Here is an 18,765-nt window from a genome sequence, read left to right as displayed (position 1 = left end):
ACTAACATGCTGCAGATTGGAAGAACAGACGGAAACAATATGTTTTCTTTTTCATCTCCCTACTTGATGGTTTTCTTTTTAAAGGCTTACTTAGCTACACATTTTTGTGCCACAAAACCTAGTAAAATGATTTGGAAAAGAAGCAGTTGAAAGCTAGGACAAGGACATGATGAGCCATTGCAATGAAGCCGCAGAGCAATCACTCTCCAACTTTTATTTTTCTTCTTTTTTTTTGATAATAACAGGAGAACTACCAATTATTTGGTTACGGTAAAGTCATGCAGGAAAAATTTATTTCTTTTAAGGTTCCATAGTGGCTTCCCGTGCGATCCACACCATCCCAGAACGCTTTTTTTTTTTTGTCCGTTTCTTAGTCTGGGAGTGTCTCATCATCTTTTAGTGTTCGTTGGGCTGCTAGTGTAAAATAACAAGGACATTTCGCTCACCAATACCCCTTGGAACCCCACCACTAACTACCCATATAGTCCTATCTCTTTCTTCTAATAAATTATAAAAAAATATACTAGTTAAAAAAATTATTTTTATTTTTTTATTTAATATTTTAACTCATAATTTAACAAAATTTTAGTCAAATATCACAGCAGAAAAATTTATAAATAATCAAAATAATAAAAAATAATATCAACGTCATTCAAGAATATAAGAAACATATGTGCATCATTTTTGCCACCTAAAACTAATTTTGACTTATCAATTCAACTGAATGTAAGTATAAATTTTATAAATTATTAAATATAAATATAATAAACTTAAACTTTAATAAAATTAAACTTCAAAAAGGGGTTTTGTAACTTAGGTTGCTTGTATCTAGTGCTGCCCATATTATTGGCCCAATATAGAGAGCCGTAGACTGAGGGTTAGAGAATGGTAGCAACACCTAGCTACTTGCCAGCTGCCATGAAAGCCACCAGTCTTCAAATTTTTTTTATGCACCCCTCAGCCATAATCGAATATTTTATTACCTCTAGGCTTTAGTGGTTTTCCTGTCCAACAAAAAACAAGGCTAGAAACCTTGTAGTCAATCTTAAATATAAGAAAATGAAGGGGTCAGGTTAAGGCTTGTAGTCTCCGGTTTTGAGCTTCCGAGCTTATTCTTCGCAGTCGCTGAGAAAAGCATGGCTGGAGGAGGATTTGTTGTGAATGGCCCTGCCACGGATTACGGCGGAAGGCTGACGGCATCTGTGATCATCACTTGCATGATGGCAGCATCCGGCGGTCTAATTTTCGGATACGACATCGGAATTTCAGGTGGGTGGCTTTGCTTCCTTGATGATCAGTATTTCTTCTTCTCCTTCACTTCAACACTCGTGCTTTTTGGGGAGCTTATATCTTGTCAATTGGCCAAAATAATTGAAATCTTTGGTTGCTTGCTAGCTCTTACTACTGCAAGAACAAAACACTCGTGAAGAAAACATTATCAACCATGAAGTGTGTGCTTGTTCTTCTGACGAAATTAATGTTCTCTTATTAAGCTCCTCTGGACCGAGATATTTGATGGAGAAATTTTTGGCATGGACATACTTGCTGATAATTTTTCATTCACTGTTCTCTTGAAGGTGGCGTGACGACGATGGAGTCGTTCCTTAAACCGTTCTTTCCAAAGGTTTGGAGGAGGATGGCGGAGGCCAAGCAGAATGAGTTCTGCCTCTATGACAGTCAAGTTCTCACCGCGTTCACTTCGTCTTTATACATCGCCGGGTTGGTTGCGTCGCTGGTGGCCGGCCGCCTCACCAAGGCGGTGGGACGGCAGGTCGTCATGCTGCTCGGCGGGCTCACCTTCTTGCTTGGTGCGGCCATCAACGCGGCGGCCGTCAACATCGCGATGCTCATCCTTGGCCGCCTCATGCTCGGGTTTGGCATCGGCTTCACCAACCAGGTCAGTGACCGGTTCAACTAACTCTATTTTTTTTTTCGGAGATGGGTTGCGCTTGAAGTCATTTGCCTTTATTTAACAAAATATCACTGGGGGTAGGTCACCCACGTTGGGGAACACTTTGGACTCTTTCAATCATGCGGATTGACTAATGTGACTCTCTACTGTCGCCGTTAGTAAAGAAAAATAAAATAAAATAAAATAAAACTTTTTGGAGAGAGTGGAAACATGATATGGCGTACCAATCTAAACTGGCTGTACAGAGCATATCATACTATACCAATTCGATATCGGTATTCAATATGGATGGCATACAGTTCACCTAAATGGCTAAATATAGCAGAAAGACGATTCCATGCATTGATTTGTTTCATGCATCTAGCATATAAGCTATTATCATGTCCTAAAAACAACCTTGATCTCATACAACTTCAACTTGCATATGAATAGCACGTCTTTTTTTCTTCCTACATCTCAAAAGTTAGGTTTTGAGCTGGGTCTGGACGGGCTCATAAAAAAATGCAAGATGGATAGGTTAACAAACCTAATTCCTACAAGATGTTCATCCCAATTCTATAGAAATACCCAAACAAGCTTTTACTATTTGGCTTCTGTTGTTTTGCTATCTTCTAACCAAAAATATCAGCATTTTGCTTTTTCTTGGGTCTCCATCTAACAAATTGTTAAGAGAAAATCTATCAGTTCAAGAGTTTACAAATTACATGATCCGTTAATCCTAGAGGTAATTGTCTGGTACTCGGATGTCTTGTTGGGTTTAAACTATGGTCCATTCTAAAAGAAAACTTCTTAATTAATGCTCTCTTTTTTCGAGAATAAAACTTTTAAAGTATTGTTGTTTGTACTAAATGTACTGTCAAAGTATCTAGTTCGATCCATTTTCTTCTCTGTTCTAATAGTGACTCTGCAGCGTAAGACATTACAACCATTAAGGACTCATATCCATGTGGCATAGAGTTAAACATGACTAGAATAACGATTACACAACTGGATCAGGCTAAGCTCTAAATCACCAAAGATTGTCCTGGAGACCAACCTCGCCCTCAAACTCCTGGAAGGTAGAATACTACACCATATCATTCCATAAAACTTTCGATCTACTTAAATACTTTTGTACACACTTTGGACATGACCTTTTTCACAGTTTGACATATATACAAACAATAAATCCCCTTCCATCAAATCAAAAAAAAAAAAAAAAAAAGAAGTGTGGTAGCACTCTAGCATGGTCCCTCCACAACATTCTCCACCCATGCCCTTTGCTTCTTTTTTTTTTTGTCGTTGTTGCGAATGCTTTTTGCTGAAAAGAAAAATGGATTCTTTTTGCAAAATGTGGCAGTGTATCAATAATTCTTGGTGAAATGTCACTGATTCCCAGTCCCTTAATTATTTTGCCATCCATGTCAGGCCACTCCGGTGTACCTAGCGGAGGTGGCCCCCCCAAGGTGGCGGGGGGCCTTCACCACCGGCTTCCAGTTCTTCATCGCCATCGGTGTGGTGGTCGCCAACTTCACCAACTACGGCACTGTCCGCATCCCCGGCTGGGGGTGGCGCATCTCCCTCGGCCTCGCCGCCGCCCCGGCCTCCGCCATTCTCCTCGGCGCCCTCCTCATCCCGGACACCCCCAGCAGCCTCGTCCAGCGCGGCAAGCTCGACCGCGCCCGCGCCGCGCTCCGCCGCGTCCGCGGCCCGGCGGCCGACATCGAGGCCGAGCTCAAGGACATTGTCCAGGCGGTCGAGGACTCCATGAAGAGCGAGGAGGGGGCCTTCCGGAGGATCCTGAGGAGGGAGTACCGACCATATCTGGTGATGGCGGTGGCGATACCGACGTTTCAGCAGCTGACGGGGATCATCGTGATAGCCTTCTTCTCGCCGGTGCTGTTCCGGACGGTAGGGTTTGGCAGCAACGCGGCGCTCATGGGGGCGGTCATCCTCGGGGCGGTCAACCTGGGGTCCATCGTGGTGTCGACGTTTACGGTGGACCGGTTTGGACGCAAGTTCCTCTTCATGATTGGCGGGGCCCAGATGATTCTCTGTCAGGTACGTTACGCAGTGCCGTCCGTCTTACACTCCGATCGACCTCGAGGAAAAAATCTTAACCTGCGGGGACCTCGTTTAATTAGGTGGCGGTGTCCTGGATTCTTGGAGCCAAGACCGGGCCGGAAGGCGACGCCGCCTTGGCCAGGGGCTATGCGGTGGCGGTGCTGGTGCTGATGTGCGCCTTCTCGGCGGGGTTTGGGTGGTCGTGGGGGCCTCTGAGCTGGATCATTCCGAGCGAGATCTTTCCGGTGGAGATCCGGTCGGCGGGGCAGAGCATCAGCGTGGCCATCAACCTCGGCCTGACCTTCGTCCAGACGCAGACATTCCTCGCCATGCTCTGCCGCTTCAAGCACGGCACCTTCGCCTACTTCGCTGCCTGGGACGTGGTCATGACGGCATTTATCGCCGCCTTCCTCCCCGAGACCCGAGGGGTCCCTCTCGAGTTGATGCGCTCCGTGTGGGAGCACCACTGGTACTGGAGCCGGTTCCTGAAATAAGGGGAGGAGAAGAAGGACGTGGTCCCCTTACATGCGATGGTGGAGATGTTACTACGTGTCAGCCAGATCGGTCGTACTGTATAACTCGAGTCGTCAACGGGTTTAAACGTTCTCCAAGTTCTTTTTTTTTTGTTCCTAATTTATATCCGTCGCAGATAAGACGTTGAAAACTTTGTAAGCTTCTCACGCACCCTTTTTGGATGCACCATTAATTACAGTATCCTAGCCTCCCTTACGAGCGCGAATACCATTTTTAGAGGCGTTTGGTATGGAATGATCGTCCCAGAATCAAGAATGATATGAATAAAAATGATGAGATCACCGTATTTATTACACCACGATGATCCTACATGGCGATGATCCTAAATCACCTCTACTTTTCAAATCACCGCCCAACTCGGTTATGGAATATCCGTTCTTGAGATCGAAAGATCATCCCAGAGCAGTAATCCTGTATTGAAAATTAAAGACAAAAATACTCCTCAATTTAGCAAAAAAATTGATATATCAATATATCATCAATATATTATGTCAATGTTATATATATATATATATATATATATATATATATATATATATATATATATATATATATATATATATATATATATAATATTATGTTGATATTATATATTATATTAATGATATATATTATATTATAATATATTACTAATCATATTATTATTGAAGAATAATTTTAAATTATAATAGAAATATATTATTATATTTTATATTATATAATAAAAATATTTAATATATTGCTCCTATTTACCTTACTTTTCTAATCAAAATAATTATTAGTATTAAACCATCTATTATAAGTAAAAATAAAAATATTAATTCTATAATGAAACATAATATATTTTTATAAGATTAATAATTTATAGAAGTAATAAATAAATTTTTATAGAATATATTAATAATTAATATATTGATAAATATATTAATATTTTATTATAATATATTTTATATGATTAATAAATATATGATAAAAATTAATAAAAGTAGAATATATGACAAAATTATGGAACTATTATAAAAATTCGCATATTGACTTATATTTTTGATTCATGAAAATTAAAAACATATAAAAAATCACCTAACAAACACAGTGATCTAAACACATTGATCTTAGATCACTGGAGATCAAATCACCCCATCATTTGAATCACCAGAAATCTTAAATCACCGTGGTGATCCTGTTGGGGTTACCAAATGCCCCCTTACAAATTGAGTGGAATTTTGTATCCAATTAGGTCTACTAAAACCTTTTTAACCAGAGTGTCCATCTAAACCCTAGCAACTCAAACTAAATTGTGCAAGCACCAACCGGACTAACACGCAGCAAAAGTAACATAGCAGCAAGCCGGAAAAACTTGCATAATTTTAGGGGTCAAAGGGTCCCCTTTGCCAAGCTATATAATTGCATTAAAAAAACAAACAAAAAAAAGGAAAACAGAAAGCAAAGCTCAATCAACAAGTATTCAAAAGAACATGCAATAATCGGAAATTCTAAAAGAGATAAAGCCCACCATTAAAAAACACAGACAGGCTCTGACATCCTTCGTACTCTTGATACAGAAGTGGCTGGAGGCCAGGGGCATCCAGGTTGAAATATGCCTGCTGAGCCAAAAAAAATACCCAGGCAAATCCAATTCCCCAGTAAGCAGCTCGGTAATAAAAGGCAAAGCTACTTAAGCCCCAAGGCCCACCCAAACCCATAACCAACCAAAACCACACCTCAAACCTCCTTCCAAAAAGAGAGGCTTTCTTCTGAAGTCATATTCACAGATAGCCAGTTAAAGGAGAGGTCTTCCTTCACTTTCAACAGCCCTGTAACTTATACACGATTATGACATCTATATGGAGCAAACCCATTTTATTCGTGGAATCCTGCAGCACTTGGAGTCCCATTTTCCTTGCTTTTACTCGAATCATTTGATCAAGGAAGTGATACCATCTCAGTTGCTCATATCCCACCTGCCTGCAGCAACCCTATCGAATCCTGACCAACTCACCAGAAGTATGAGCATGTGTACAACCTCACCCCAATGTCTAACCGACCATCATCACCTCCAATTGCATGGAGAGCTACAGGGACAGCAGATAAGTGCTGCAGTACCAGAGGAAAAACGGTTGGATAGATTTCGCCATCACCTGCAAGGCCTGAGGATGTTAAACTTGCGGTATCACATCGTGCTCCCGTTGCTTTCTTCTCTGCCTCAGGCACGACTAGCTCTGATGGATTCAGGACCAATGCTACATCTTGAATCGCACGGAATTTCCCAGGGCTACCCCTTCTCTGAAAGGGTTTATTCCTAAGTATATCTAGCACCAATGTGCAAGTAGTCTCGAACCACTCAACAGTCAAGCCTTCAACTTCATCATAATATATGCGCCGCTCAATCTATACGAGGAACAGAAGATGGCAATCAGATTGATAAAAGGAACACCAGAAATAAAAATTTGGAAGATGTTGATGTCCTTACAGCTAGTTTGTGGATGTAAACTGACAAGAACCTTGGTCCCAATCCCAAAACTCTGGCTTCAGAAAGTAGGACCTGCAAATAACCAACAAAAGCAAAAAGAGTTGCAGAAGATCAAGAATTAACCGTCATAAGAAGTGAAATAAATTCAGCTGCAGATTAACTCCATAGAGCAGTCATCTCCAATATAATATGACAATGATTAAGTCATGCCAACAGACCATAAAAGTTCAAATTATTACTTAGTTCGCTTCTCAGAAAACAGATATAAGGCTGCAACTAACTATACCTTTTTTCAGCGAAACATGATAACTACAGCTAAACCACAGCATCAACTATATCTCTTAGGTATACTGTTGAAGGAATACCTTTTAATGATGAAACATTATGATCAAGCAAGAATTACAAACAGGGGGGAAAAATGTTTAGCAATGTACACCGAAATGACAGAGTAACTGCTCTTTTTCATGCTATCTTATTCTCAATTTTTAGGAGAAAATAGATGAAGCTGAAGCAATTAAGCTGGAGTTGAAAAACATGATAACCTATGTAGGTTTGCAGGTTAAAAAGCCATAAGACTATCTAGATGCAAAAGAAGAAATTATCCAGTAGATGATTTGGGCTGATTAAAAAATGTCCACAATCCACAAAAGTGCAAAGATATTAGTTGCATGCTACTCGGTGAAAAAGGTACAAGTTGATAAGAGAAGGGAAAGGTCAGTCTCTCAGATTGACCAAAGCATGTCAACCATGTCATATTGGACTCGCAATATGTAATCAAAGCATCGTGGACAATGATATTTGACTTTATTAGACATACCTACCCATTATGTACTCATCCTCTTCTACCAAAATCCAAGATTTTGAAGGAATTGCAATGAAGGAATTCGTAAAATCATGACTATCAGCTGAAGCTGGCAAGCAAAGCTCTAGCTTATTTTCTTTGTAAAAGAGTGCTCAAGATTCTAAAATAGATGTTAAAATGCTATTACAATCAAGGTGTCAAAGAGCTTGGTGTCAATTCCAAGGAAAGTCTAACAAAACATTATTAGAGAGTGGGTCATAGCAGGTTTGGTTCAGTTGAGCAAGATGAGTCATATCAGATGTTTCAACCTAGGAAAGTAGGTATCAAGAATCTCATCCACACATATAGATATGACTAGCAGCCTTTAAAATGCCCTATTGCACCATATGAAACATTACTATTTTCCTTAGTCACAATGATATTGTAAAAGAAAAAGAAAAAAGAAACTACAAATGAGATCTACCAAGAATGACTAAAAGAAAAATAAGAAGAATATTGTATGAGATAATCACCAAGAAGCACATATGAATGAGCTTGGTTTTAAACACACTTCAAAATTCCATTTTGTTCCCTTTCTTCCTCATCCTCCTCCGCAGCCACTATTCTTTCAGTTCCAGAGCTCTGTATACCTCTCTAGCATCCATGCACAATAACCAGCTCCCTAAAGGAACTTAAATAATTTTCACAAGAAAAATTCTACTAGTAAATGACTATTCAAAAGTGCAACTTGGAATATACATCAGACAACAGGACATAATTGTTATAGTATTGCATATCTCTACCTTCAAAACATGTCTAGCTATTGGAGTAATCTGCATTAAACACACACACACACAAGCATTTCTTTAAAAAAATATTATGATTAGTTTCATATAATCTTTGACCCTTGGGGAAATTCATAACTATGAAACGATAAACTGCATACCTCAGTATTCTAAAAGATAGAGTCAAGGAAGCTCAAATCCACAAGAAATCATAGGTTTCCACACACTGAAACTTGTTGTTTGAAATAAATAAACACCCCACCCCCCCCCCCCCCCCCCAAAAAAAAAAAAAGTGAATATATATAAACCACCTTGAGGCTTGAGGGGAGGTAACCACTTCTCTTACTATCAACAAAATGGAAGGGTACTCACAGAAATCTTATTTAATATACTACTAGACAAAATCCCTCATACCAATCATCAACAAAATAATAGGGCGGCCCAATAAGGAAAACTTGTTAAAAATACTAACAAACAGAGAATCCCTCACTCCATCAATAGGATCCTCAAAAGTCAAGATAATAAGGACTGCACTTGAAACAATGAAGAAAAGCTTAAATATACTACTTAAGAAGTTTGCATTGAATCAACCTTAATAAAAAATTAAAAAAAAAAAAACAAAAAATGTGACTGAAAAAAATCATTTTCGACCAAAAGCGCCCACTTCCATGACAAATGCAACCCATCTATCTACCCTCCAGATACTTTTTCTACAAAAACTCAATCATCCTTACCCAACTTCAACTAGCCAACTTAGGAAAATTCCATGCATCTCAGCTCAAGTCAAACCAACTTATTACCCTTATTTGATTCCATCAATAAGACCAATTTTTACTAATAAGCATCAAGTTGTAATCAATCATCAATATTTCATTATGAAAACACAAAAGTACATTATCTGACCCAGAAAAAGGTCTCATTCTTCCTAACAGGGTTTTCTTCAGGATTTGAAATTTTGACATTCAGAACCCTTAAATATATAAAATCGAAATTAGTGTTTTCTAGCTCATTTTAAATCTTCCAGCCTCTATGAATTACCAATTTCTAAGAAATTCATTCTATATTTGAAAATTTCGACTTTTAGAACTCTTAAATATATAAAATAGCAACCAATATTTTCTAGCTTATTTTTAAATCTTCCCTTGATGAATTACCAATTTCTAAGAAATTTGTCCAAATATTAACACCTCAATCACATGAACTAAAAACAAATTTCCCTAGCATTAGGATAGCGGCTACAATTGGGTGTCCCGACCATCAAAATCAATAGCGGAAAGGTGAACTTTCCAATTAGATCGTCACAAGAACAAATCCAGCATTATCCATACTTGAGCAGGTTATAAAGAAATATCATGATTTTAAAGGCTTAATGGTGACGTCTTGTGTTAAAATCCAATAAACTAATCAAGAAGAATCTTGCCATCCCATTGTAATATCCAAATTGGGTGCTATTTACCCAATCCCTTTGCAGAAAACGAAAGCCAGAAAAAGACTAACCATGGTATCCAATTCTACTCTACCTACAATGATTCCCACTGACATGGACCAAAATCTTCCAACAACATAGAAGACCAAGGGTGTTCTGCTATTATGAGATCTCAAGATACGCAGCAATCATGTACAATCACTTCAGTCAAAAGAAACCCACCAGTCCAAAATCGCTCCCACTGAGCTAAGAGTCAGAAAATTGTGCAACAAAATCACTTGATCCTTGAACTAGAAGACATGACAGATAGAAGCAGATGTGACGACCAAAATAGATGTCCGTAGCTTGATTCAGAAACATGAGGGGTTAAAAAAATATCATCCATTGATAAAGACATCACATGAATGATAGCTCTAAGGTATCCATCACACTGGACAGAAGCTCTTTAACCATATTTTAACATCCAACACACTGGACAGGAGCTCTAAAGCAGGTAAGATCTGATACAAGGTTAGCATCCAACATACTCAACAGATGAAACAAGAAAAGGCATGCCAGCTCAAGTGCTCCTACAGAACTCAACCCCTTGAGTTAAAAACCAATGCTTTCAAACCTATGCACTCAACGAATTTGTTAAGTTTCCCAGATAGGATAGTGTTTCAAAAATTATGATCACAAGCTGAAAAATCAAAAAAAAAAAAGAAAATACCTAAATCACCCTGAAGGCTGTTACTAGTCAGCTTCAGTATGAATAAATGAAAAATCTATATCCAACCCTTGCAACAACTATAATATTCAAACTCAAATCCAAGTCTGATCAGTAATCAGATTAACACTGAATTTGAACCAATTATCAACCAAAAGATCCCAGCTTTTACGCAGTAAGGGCAGAGAGAGAGAGAGAGAGAGAGAGAGAGAGAGGAAAAAGAGAAGGCAAGGCAAAATCCCTTTTTTCCCAAGAGATGAACATGCAATTACTGCCAAGTGAGCAATGATTAGAAGGGGAAATTTGAATGAGACCAAAAAGGAAGAAATAAAGAAGAATCACCCCATGTAGCAAAATAAATAATTCAAACAAAGCTCTTTTCTACGAACTAAACTCATCTCACAACAGGAAGTCATACTCATAGAAAATTAAATCTCCAGAACTCCAGAACTTAATATTATGGACCATCACACTTTGCTGGCATGTTTTCAATTGACTTGATTATCTACAATAATAGCAATTGCAGCATACAAAAGAAACTAAAGAATTGTAGGGTGAAAGACATAAGACAGAAAACAGCAGAACAGGATTCCTAGACTTCTTGCCACTTAAAGTGCTATGATAAGTAGTTGGATGCACTACCAGAAAAAAGAGCAGAAGTTTATGAGATAATAGCAGCTTGGATGTAGCATAACAGCAATAACTACTGCTGACACATTCTTTTCATCAAGTATTAAGATACAATGGAACAAGAAACAGATGATGGATATGACATAAGAGTCGTAACAGACTAAATACCTCTTTCTTCTTTAACAGGGCCCAGAGATAGACTTTCTCTCCAGCGTCCTCAGCATGCCTGCTAGCTAGTTTTCTTTCATTACAATATGCAGCAACTTCTGCAAGTACTTCGGTTCCAGGAACTTTAAATTTCAAAGCAGCAGCTGATAATATTTGGCTACCTTCTTCAGATTCAGCAGCACCTTTATCAAAATAAAGGCCAGTAAAAAGCCTAGTTGCAATTTCACTGCCTGATCCTTCACCATTATATGCTCCAAGCAAATTCTGTTTTTTCTTTAAATAACTATCTTCAGCATCGAGTATAGCAGACAATGTCCGGTGCACAATTATATCAGGATACCTTCGCAGTGGTGAAGTGAAATGTGTGTACAAGGGAAATGACAGTGCATAATGAGCCCAATCATTTTCCCTGCCTTTCAGATTCCCAGTGCAGAAGTATGTTGCTGACTGCATCGGCCTTGAAGCATACGAAATAAGAATATCGAACAACAAAGGATCATTCTTTAGCTTCTCCCGTATTTTGGACAGTGAAAGGTGAAGTTGACCAGAGGATGAAGTGTCCAACTCGAAACCATGTTTGCTACAAAATGCTTCAAACTCTTTAAGCTTTCGTAAATTTGGTTCAGGATGCCTGCGCAGCAAGGCACAATCAGGAAAAGCCCTGGATATGACTTCGGCAACAGACCTATTTGCCAAAAGCATAAATTCCTCAACAAGAGAACATGACTCCTTTCTCTCATTAAGAAAGCTATCATAAGGAGTTCCACACTCATCAAACAAGAAAACAAGCTTAGCAGTTTCAAGCCAAAGGGCTCCACCTTTAAATCTAATGTCTCTCAGCTTCTTAGAGATCTCATGCAGGCTTCTAAGGGATTCAAATACGTCCTTCCATTTAAATTTATCATGCAATTGAGGACCCAAACTTCCTAATAGACTCACTCGATCCTCATCAAATGATCCATCAATAATATCTTGAACAAGATCATACGACAGCTTGCAGCATGATTGGATAATGGATCGTCCAATCCAACGATCCCTGATGTTTCCAAAGCAGTCGATATCCCAAATAATTGAGAAGGCAAGTCTATCTGCCCCTGGAATAAGCGAACCCACTTCTTCAGAAAGTTTTGGAGGCAGCATTGGCAGTTTGTGCTGTAAAATATAAACACTGGTAGATCGAATTTGAGCTTCAGTATCTAATGCTGTGTCTGGAAGAACAAAGTACGAGACATCTGCAACGTGAACACCAACACGAAATATTTCATCAGATACTTGTTCTACAGATAAAGCATCATCCAGATCAATTGCAGAAGATGGATCGATTGTGAAAGTGCAAATATTTCTCAGATCGTGTCTAGTTTCGAACTCTTTTACAGGAACTTTCCATGGTATATCTGGAAGGCAAGCAAGTGATTCAGGCGAAAAATTTGCCACACAAATTGCATTTTCAAACAAAATGGCACCAATTTGTGGTTCAATTTCACCGCCTCGTCCCAGAATATGTACAACATGAGCTTGAGGGCAAAGACTTTCCTCATTCCACTCATCTATTTGTGCAGCAACTAATTCTTTGTCAACTGTTCTGTCACTATTTTTCAGCCTTTCCTTTACAGAGTCCGGTAGACTGATGACAGCAACTATCATCTTTGGGAATTTGGGATCAGTAGGTGTCAGTTGTATGTAATCCTCATCGAATAAGGATGCAGGGTGCTTGTTTTTCTTTGAAACTTGACCATTAACCAGGTTTCCATATCCTTCCCCTTCAGGAAGCCACTTCTTAGACGCAAGAAAGCCAATTACTGTTCCACGGCGAGGAGACATTCTGATGATAGATAAGACTCTCCCAGTAGGCCGTTTTGATGGGTAAGAGTTTATCATAGCACATATCCTCTCTAAAGCTCTTGCAGCTTCTCCCTGCTCAACAGTCTGTGCATTTGAACTTTCTGGGGCATTAATACACTTTCTATCGGAGGACCAATGTCCATTTCCAGCAGTACTCTGAGCTACTTCGCTAATACCTACATTCTCATTGAACTGGCACCTGGACAAGCCATTATAGTAAGTGTGGCAACCACAGTTGGCATCCACCTGTTCTTTCCCCGCACATTTATTGCCAACCACTTCTCGGGCTTCAGACAGAATATTAGAATCATCTGCCAGAACAGGATTGCTGGGCATATTTGCTCCTTTCAACCGGGTCCAGGATGTTACAGGATCCAACATGATAGCAACAATATCACCTTCAATCTACAAAACCAAGCGGGTTTGGTCGAATAAAACTATATCCATAAAACATCAGGAGAATGTAATCCTTAATCTGTTGTTGTATTGAACCCGCATACTTATGCATACTGCAGTGCCAATTCAATATGCAATCATATGTGATACCAGCATTATCCCAAACAAATAAAAGGAGCAAATGCCACTTCAGATAATAAATTATAATAATGAAATATCTAATCAAAATGACTCCAAAAGACTAACTCCCTGCCAATAATAATGATAATATCTTAAATGATAAATGCTAGCAACCCAATACGGAAAATTTCAGTATTACAAGGCCCTGGTGAAAATAAAGATCCAGAGTGAGTATAAAACATAAGTGGGATAACCACAAGGACCATTTAATTAAATAATTAGAAGTCCTTCCACCGACAGTTTTAAGGACTGGACATAATTCCAATAAAATTTGGTAATTGCTCTTCCTAATTGAACAAATGAACAATCAATAATTTGCCTGTCTGATGTTCTAGTAAAACTAGCAATTGACGGTAGTTCTAAGTAGCATGTCATCCACCAGAGAAAGAACAGATAAAAAAAGGGATAATAATGACAACCTACACATACTATTGAAACAAAAAGTAATGCTATTTCACAGTTTTCAAAACTTCTCAGCAATGAAGTCACAATATCAACCATGATGAAAGGCATAAAGTTCTTTCTACGCAAGAAATTCATAATTTATGTGCTATATACAAACATGCAAGGTTCGATATCATTGACCTGCTTCTATGTCCACAACATACAGTTAAATAAATATGCAAAATATATATCCAAAATAGATGCTGGAGTTGTTTCGATACAACTATGAATAAACAAAGTTTTTTTTTACTGTAATCCATGTCCAAGTGCAAATAAAGTCTCAATATGTAACTGAATATCCACATACATACAGCTTAACTATCCCAATAACAAACACTCACATATAATTGATTCTAACAACAAGGGATTGTTGATGCTCCACCGCTCACATTTATCTTCCCATCAAACCGTGGAAGTATATGAGCAATTAAGCTGAGAGTAGGCTAAATAGAATTACTAATTTAATATCAAAGGCTGGAACAAACTTCATTCTACTGGTGTCAGGGATATATTCATATCCATCTTTAAGTGAATTGTGAAAATTTGTTTCATTATATGGCCATATTTCTGCTAGTTTAGGTCACCCAAAAGCAGATATGTGTTTGTGTATTGTGATCCATACATCCTATCAACAAACCCGAAATCTTTATTTCCCTATTTCCCAAGAACCGATATTGACATATACCCAAAGTGAAAGGCGCATAAGGCAGTTCTCAACTCCTAAAGAAATCACTCACCGCTCTATTCTGAGCAGCAACTCCATTAATAAGAACATCCACAGGTACACCATCTATAGTACAGTAAGCCTGCAAGATACGAAAACCGGTACTCATTCAGGCCCACTTCCTTGAAACAAGAAGAAACAACAAGAATATAAAAGAAAAGCACTTAATTGATCAAAAACCGAACAAAACTTCAAGTCCCCACCTCAAGACGATTATGTGCGTTCACACGAAATGTAGCTTTAAAGGCATTCCCTTTCTGCAAACAACCACAAAAACATACATAAATTCATCATCGGCATCTCGGCTTCTTCTTCTTCTTCTTCTCGAATTCTATCATACTCTGAAAGACCAATTAAAACTCAAGTTACCTCTATGGCCTGTTCCACTGCCCGATCCGACCAGTGAGGAGAAAAATACATCTTTGCTGTATTCCTGGGAGCCGTTCCATCCACTGGAGCCTCCGTGGAAGTAGAGGTCGGCAAGGGGCACGATCGGCAGATCTCCCCTCCTGCAAGAAACCCAGCCGTCATCCCGCCAGCATCACCCTCACCATTAATATGCATCGCAGGGAGGGAGCTGAAGCCAACACCAGACGCTTTCTGGAGCCTAACCTTCCCACCACCGCCGCCACCGCCTCCTTTCCAATTCTCCGGCCACTCAGGCGGCTGCCCGCACACCGAGTCCATCGAGACACACACTCCCCCTATCCGGAAAAAAAAAAAAAAACGAAAACGAAAAACTCGGCAAAATTTAATCTTTAATCAAAAGATCGTAAATTTAACCAATCCCTGCGGTCCAAACGGAACCTGGCATCCCGGCGAGGGTTTGCTTGGATCGCCGATTCTGGCGGCGGCGCCTCTTCTTGTCCTTATCGACCTCCTCCGCCGATGCAGTCGCCACCGCCGCCTGCTCCGCTGTTCCCCTCATGGCTAAGATGGATTCCTCTCCCCCAAGAGAAGAGAACAAAAAAAGGGAATAAAGGGAAGGAAACAGAGAATAAAGAGAACGAAAGTGAAAACCCTAGATCTGGGTATTCCTCCTTCCGATAACGAGAAAAAATAATTATCGGAAGGGGCGAAGAAGAAGGAAGAGCGGAGAAGAAAGGGATAAAGGTTTTGGAGAGGGAGAATAGGAATAGGGGTAGGAATAAGGATACAATTAGGGAAAGGGTTGGGTTTGGGCTTTTAATTGCGGTGACAAGCCGTCATGATTGGTCGGCAGGACTAATGCGCCGACTATACGTCCTTTTGCCTCTTCCTCTCGCTTTAATTCATTGCTTTATTTTTAGACATTTTTGCCTTGTGTTATTCACTTATTTGGGACTTTCGCCCACCGGATCCAATCCCACTTTTTACAGCTTTTGTGCGTCTTGGGACGAAGCTTTGCGTGTCATGTGACGAGTGCAATACGTGGGCAGTTTGGATTCGTGTTTGAGACAAGGTTGGGAGCAAGAGCACGCTAATGCACGATTTATTTAAGCGAAGAGGGCATATTCGTATATGCTTGTGATGCCGCGAGCAAGAATCACATGGGGCAAGGAAAAAAAAAAAAAACTGACAAGCTTCCTATCTTATTATATTTTTTTAATGCTCATTTTGAGGAAGAAGCTCAAAAATCATAAACTCCTCCTACTAACGAGCCGTCAATTCCATAATTTAAAAAAATAAAAAAAATGTTGCATAGCATCCTCTTTCTTTTTTATTTTCAAAATATATTTTTTATCGATAAATCGACATATAGTTTTCAAAATATGGTGTTCATCAGTACACAATACATGGTCAAACAATACACACTTAACAAATTAGTCATCTAGCAATCCAATACACACCTTCAAGTAAATTAATACATAGTTTATAGAATATTATATCCACCAGTATATACTACATAACCAGATGATAAATGCTCATCGATTTTCTAATACATACTACAAACTTGTTTGATACATATTCAGCAGCGATTCAATTCACACCTCTAAATAAACTGACACAGTTTCTAAAACATAATTTTTACCAATACATACTATATTACTAGATGATATATACCAAACAAATTAATTATCTCGCATGCCAATACAAACCTCTAGATAAATTGATATACGATTTTCAGGATATGATATTCATTAGTACTAGTACACAGTGCATAGTTTTCTAGATTTATCTAATATAAAAAATTATATACATATTATTCTTTAGATTTCATAAACTCTTAGGTACAAAGATCTGGAAAAAGAAAGATATTTAGAGAAGGAGAAAGGGATTCGACAAAAGAAAAGAAAGACCTCGCGGATGGGAGACACAACTTAATGAGAAAAATAATGGATGGAAAGGCTTAACGAGAAAGAAAAAGGACGCCACACGTGATTTCATTTTTTTTGTTTTTCCATCAAAATAAAGACTCCATTAATAGGAGAAGTCTCTGACTGTTAGGTTTCTTCTTTAAGATAGGTACTAGAAGGAAATGGCAAAATAGAAAATTCATCCTATATTTTCTTCTCTTATGCCTGCCTTATTTGACTTTTATTCACTATCAACTGAGTATGTTTCGGATTGGAGTAAAAGTGTAAAACTAGCGGGCATCTTCATTGTTTAGTGCCACTTACTTTAGTTCTTTTTTTAAAGAAAATCAACATCTTGTTCGGAGTAAATTTTATAAATATATATATATATATATGAAAAAAATTAAGTTTTGGAAGATTTTTAAGCCAATATCTTCTAAATTGCTTACCTAGCTTTTTCTCAGCCTCAATATGTCACGGTCCCAATAAGCTATAAATAATGATCAATCAATTTTATTCGATTTCCATATATTATATGAGCACCCCAACAAGATTTAAATAATAATTAATTAATTTTAATAGATTTTTGTATACTAGGTAGTGCATGTTAAAGAAAGTTAACTGCTTGAGATAATGGGCATTTTTTAGCCATTATATCTTCGTAACAATAATTATACAATAACATAACTATTTTTAGCATTTATTTGAATGAAATAACATTTTTAATTTTTTTCCATACATACCTTTCCCCCACACATGTTTGTTTTTAAAACTTTTTCCATATATACCTTAGCAAATATAGTTTATTGCATATTTCTTTCAAAAATCAAAATTCACACTGACGAACATGGGAGCGTGCATCCATGCACCTGCGTGTGGGGTAATGAATAATTGATTGTACGAACATGCGAGCACGCACCGTGCACCGTGTGTGGGGTAATGAATAATTGATTGTACGACAAAATAAATTTATTATTCTTACATTAGTACCATGAAAAAATTATGCAAAATATATAAGCTGCATATTAAATTTTTTAATGGTATTGGTGAAAAAGGATAATAGTATTTTCTTAGACTTAAGACAGCTAATTAGAGATATTGTTAGTTAAAAATCATAAGGGTACTTTTGCAAAAATAGAATGATTTGAAACATACTTATGCAAATGGCTAATTTGGAAGATTAAATATATAATAAACTAATTTGTATAGGTGTGTATACAAATATCTCTATTTTTAAGTACAAATTTTAGCTGGGAAACAGTACATTCTGACAATATGACTTGATCAAATAATATTTTTATTTTCCATTACTGTATGTTATTATATATATATAATTATTGTATATTATTATATATATAATAATTAAATATTATTTTATTCCCAATTAAACCAATCTAAGCTAAAATAGGCTATAACAGTTTCTTTTTCCCCACTTTGGAAGAGATCCATTAATTGGGTATATAAATGTT

At 38.1% G+C, this 18,765-nt stretch overlaps 2 protein-coding genes across 4 annotated transcripts; one reads left to right on the top strand and one right to left on the bottom strand.

Annotated features, from left to right (window-relative positions):
- Positions 1–958: 958 nt before the first annotated feature.
- On the top strand, positions 959–4,701 carry LOC103716116 (sugar transport protein MST1). Its single transcript, XM_008803988.4, has 4 exons — positions 959–1,269; positions 1,578–1,897; positions 3,320–3,952; positions 4,036–4,701. The coding sequence occupies exons 1-4, from the start codon at positions 1,137–1,139 to the stop codon at positions 4,447–4,449; spliced, it is 1,500 nt and encodes a 499-aa protein (XP_008802210.2). The 5' UTR covers positions 959–1,136; the 3' UTR covers positions 4,450–4,701.
- A 1,129-nt stretch (positions 4,702–5,830) lies between these two features.
- On the bottom strand, positions 5,831–16,267 carry LOC103716115 (DIS3-like exonuclease 2). 3 transcript variants are annotated; one of them, XM_008803987.4, is made up of 7 exons: positions 15,828–16,267; positions 15,390–15,724; positions 15,224–15,277; positions 15,034–15,102; positions 11,435–13,681; positions 6,939–7,010; positions 5,831–6,856 (listed from the first exon to the last, which is right to left on the bottom strand). In XM_008803987.4, the coding sequence occupies exons 1-7, from the start codon at positions 15,946–15,948 to the stop codon at positions 6,464–6,466; spliced, it is 3,291 nt and encodes a 1,096-aa protein (XP_008802209.2). In that variant the 5' UTR covers positions 15,949–16,267; the 3' UTR covers positions 5,831–6,463. The 3 variants fall into 3 exon arrangements, with proteins under 3 accessions (XP_008802209.2, XP_026663909.2, XP_038983272.1); XM_026808108.2 differs by lacking the exon at positions 15,828–16,267 and having other exon boundaries at positions 11,435–13,997; positions 15,390–15,535; XM_039127344.1 differs by lacking the exons at positions 15,390–15,724; positions 15,828–16,267 and having other exon boundaries at positions 11,435–13,785.
- Positions 16,268–18,765: the final 2,498 nt, after the last annotated feature.

This window comes from Phoenix dactylifera, chromosome 6, assembly GCF_009389715.1.
Source record: "Phoenix dactylifera cultivar Barhee BC4 chromosome 6, palm_55x_up_171113_PBpolish2nd_filt_p, whole genome shotgun sequence".
In the NCBI taxonomy this organism is placed as follows: domain Eukaryota; kingdom Viridiplantae; phylum Streptophyta; class Magnoliopsida; order Arecales; family Arecaceae; genus Phoenix; species Phoenix dactylifera.
The sequence above is the reverse complement of the archived record's forward strand: the minus strand, read 5'-3'. Positions and strand labels throughout refer to the sequence as shown.

Excerpts from the sequence above, each read along its gene's own strand:
- LOC103716116 (XM_008803988.4), top strand. The coding sequence starts at position 1,137 with ATGGCTGGAGGAGGATTTGTTGTGAATGGCCCTGCCACGGATTACGGC. Across the intron at positions 1,270-1,577 it reads ATACGACATCGGAATTTCAG|GTGGCGTGACGACGATGGAG; the intron begins GTGGGTGGCTTT and ends GTTCTCTTGAAG. Across the intron at positions 1,898-3,319 it reads GCATCGGCTTCACCAACCAG|GCCACTCCGGTGTACCTAGC; the intron begins GTCAGTGACCGG and ends CATCCATGTCAG.
- LOC103716115 (XM_008803987.4), bottom strand. The coding sequence starts at position 15,948 with ATGAGGGGAACAGCGGAGCAGGCGGCGGTGGCGACTGCATCGGCGGAG. Across the intron at positions 15,725-15,827 it reads AACCCTCGCCGGGATGCCAG|GGGGAGTGTGTGTCTCGATG; the intron begins GTTCCGTTTGGA and ends TTTTCCGGATAG. Across the intron at positions 15,278-15,389 it reads CAGTGGAACAGGCCATAGAG|AAAGGGAATGCCTTTAAAGC; the intron begins GTAACTTGAGTT and ends GGTTGTTTGCAG.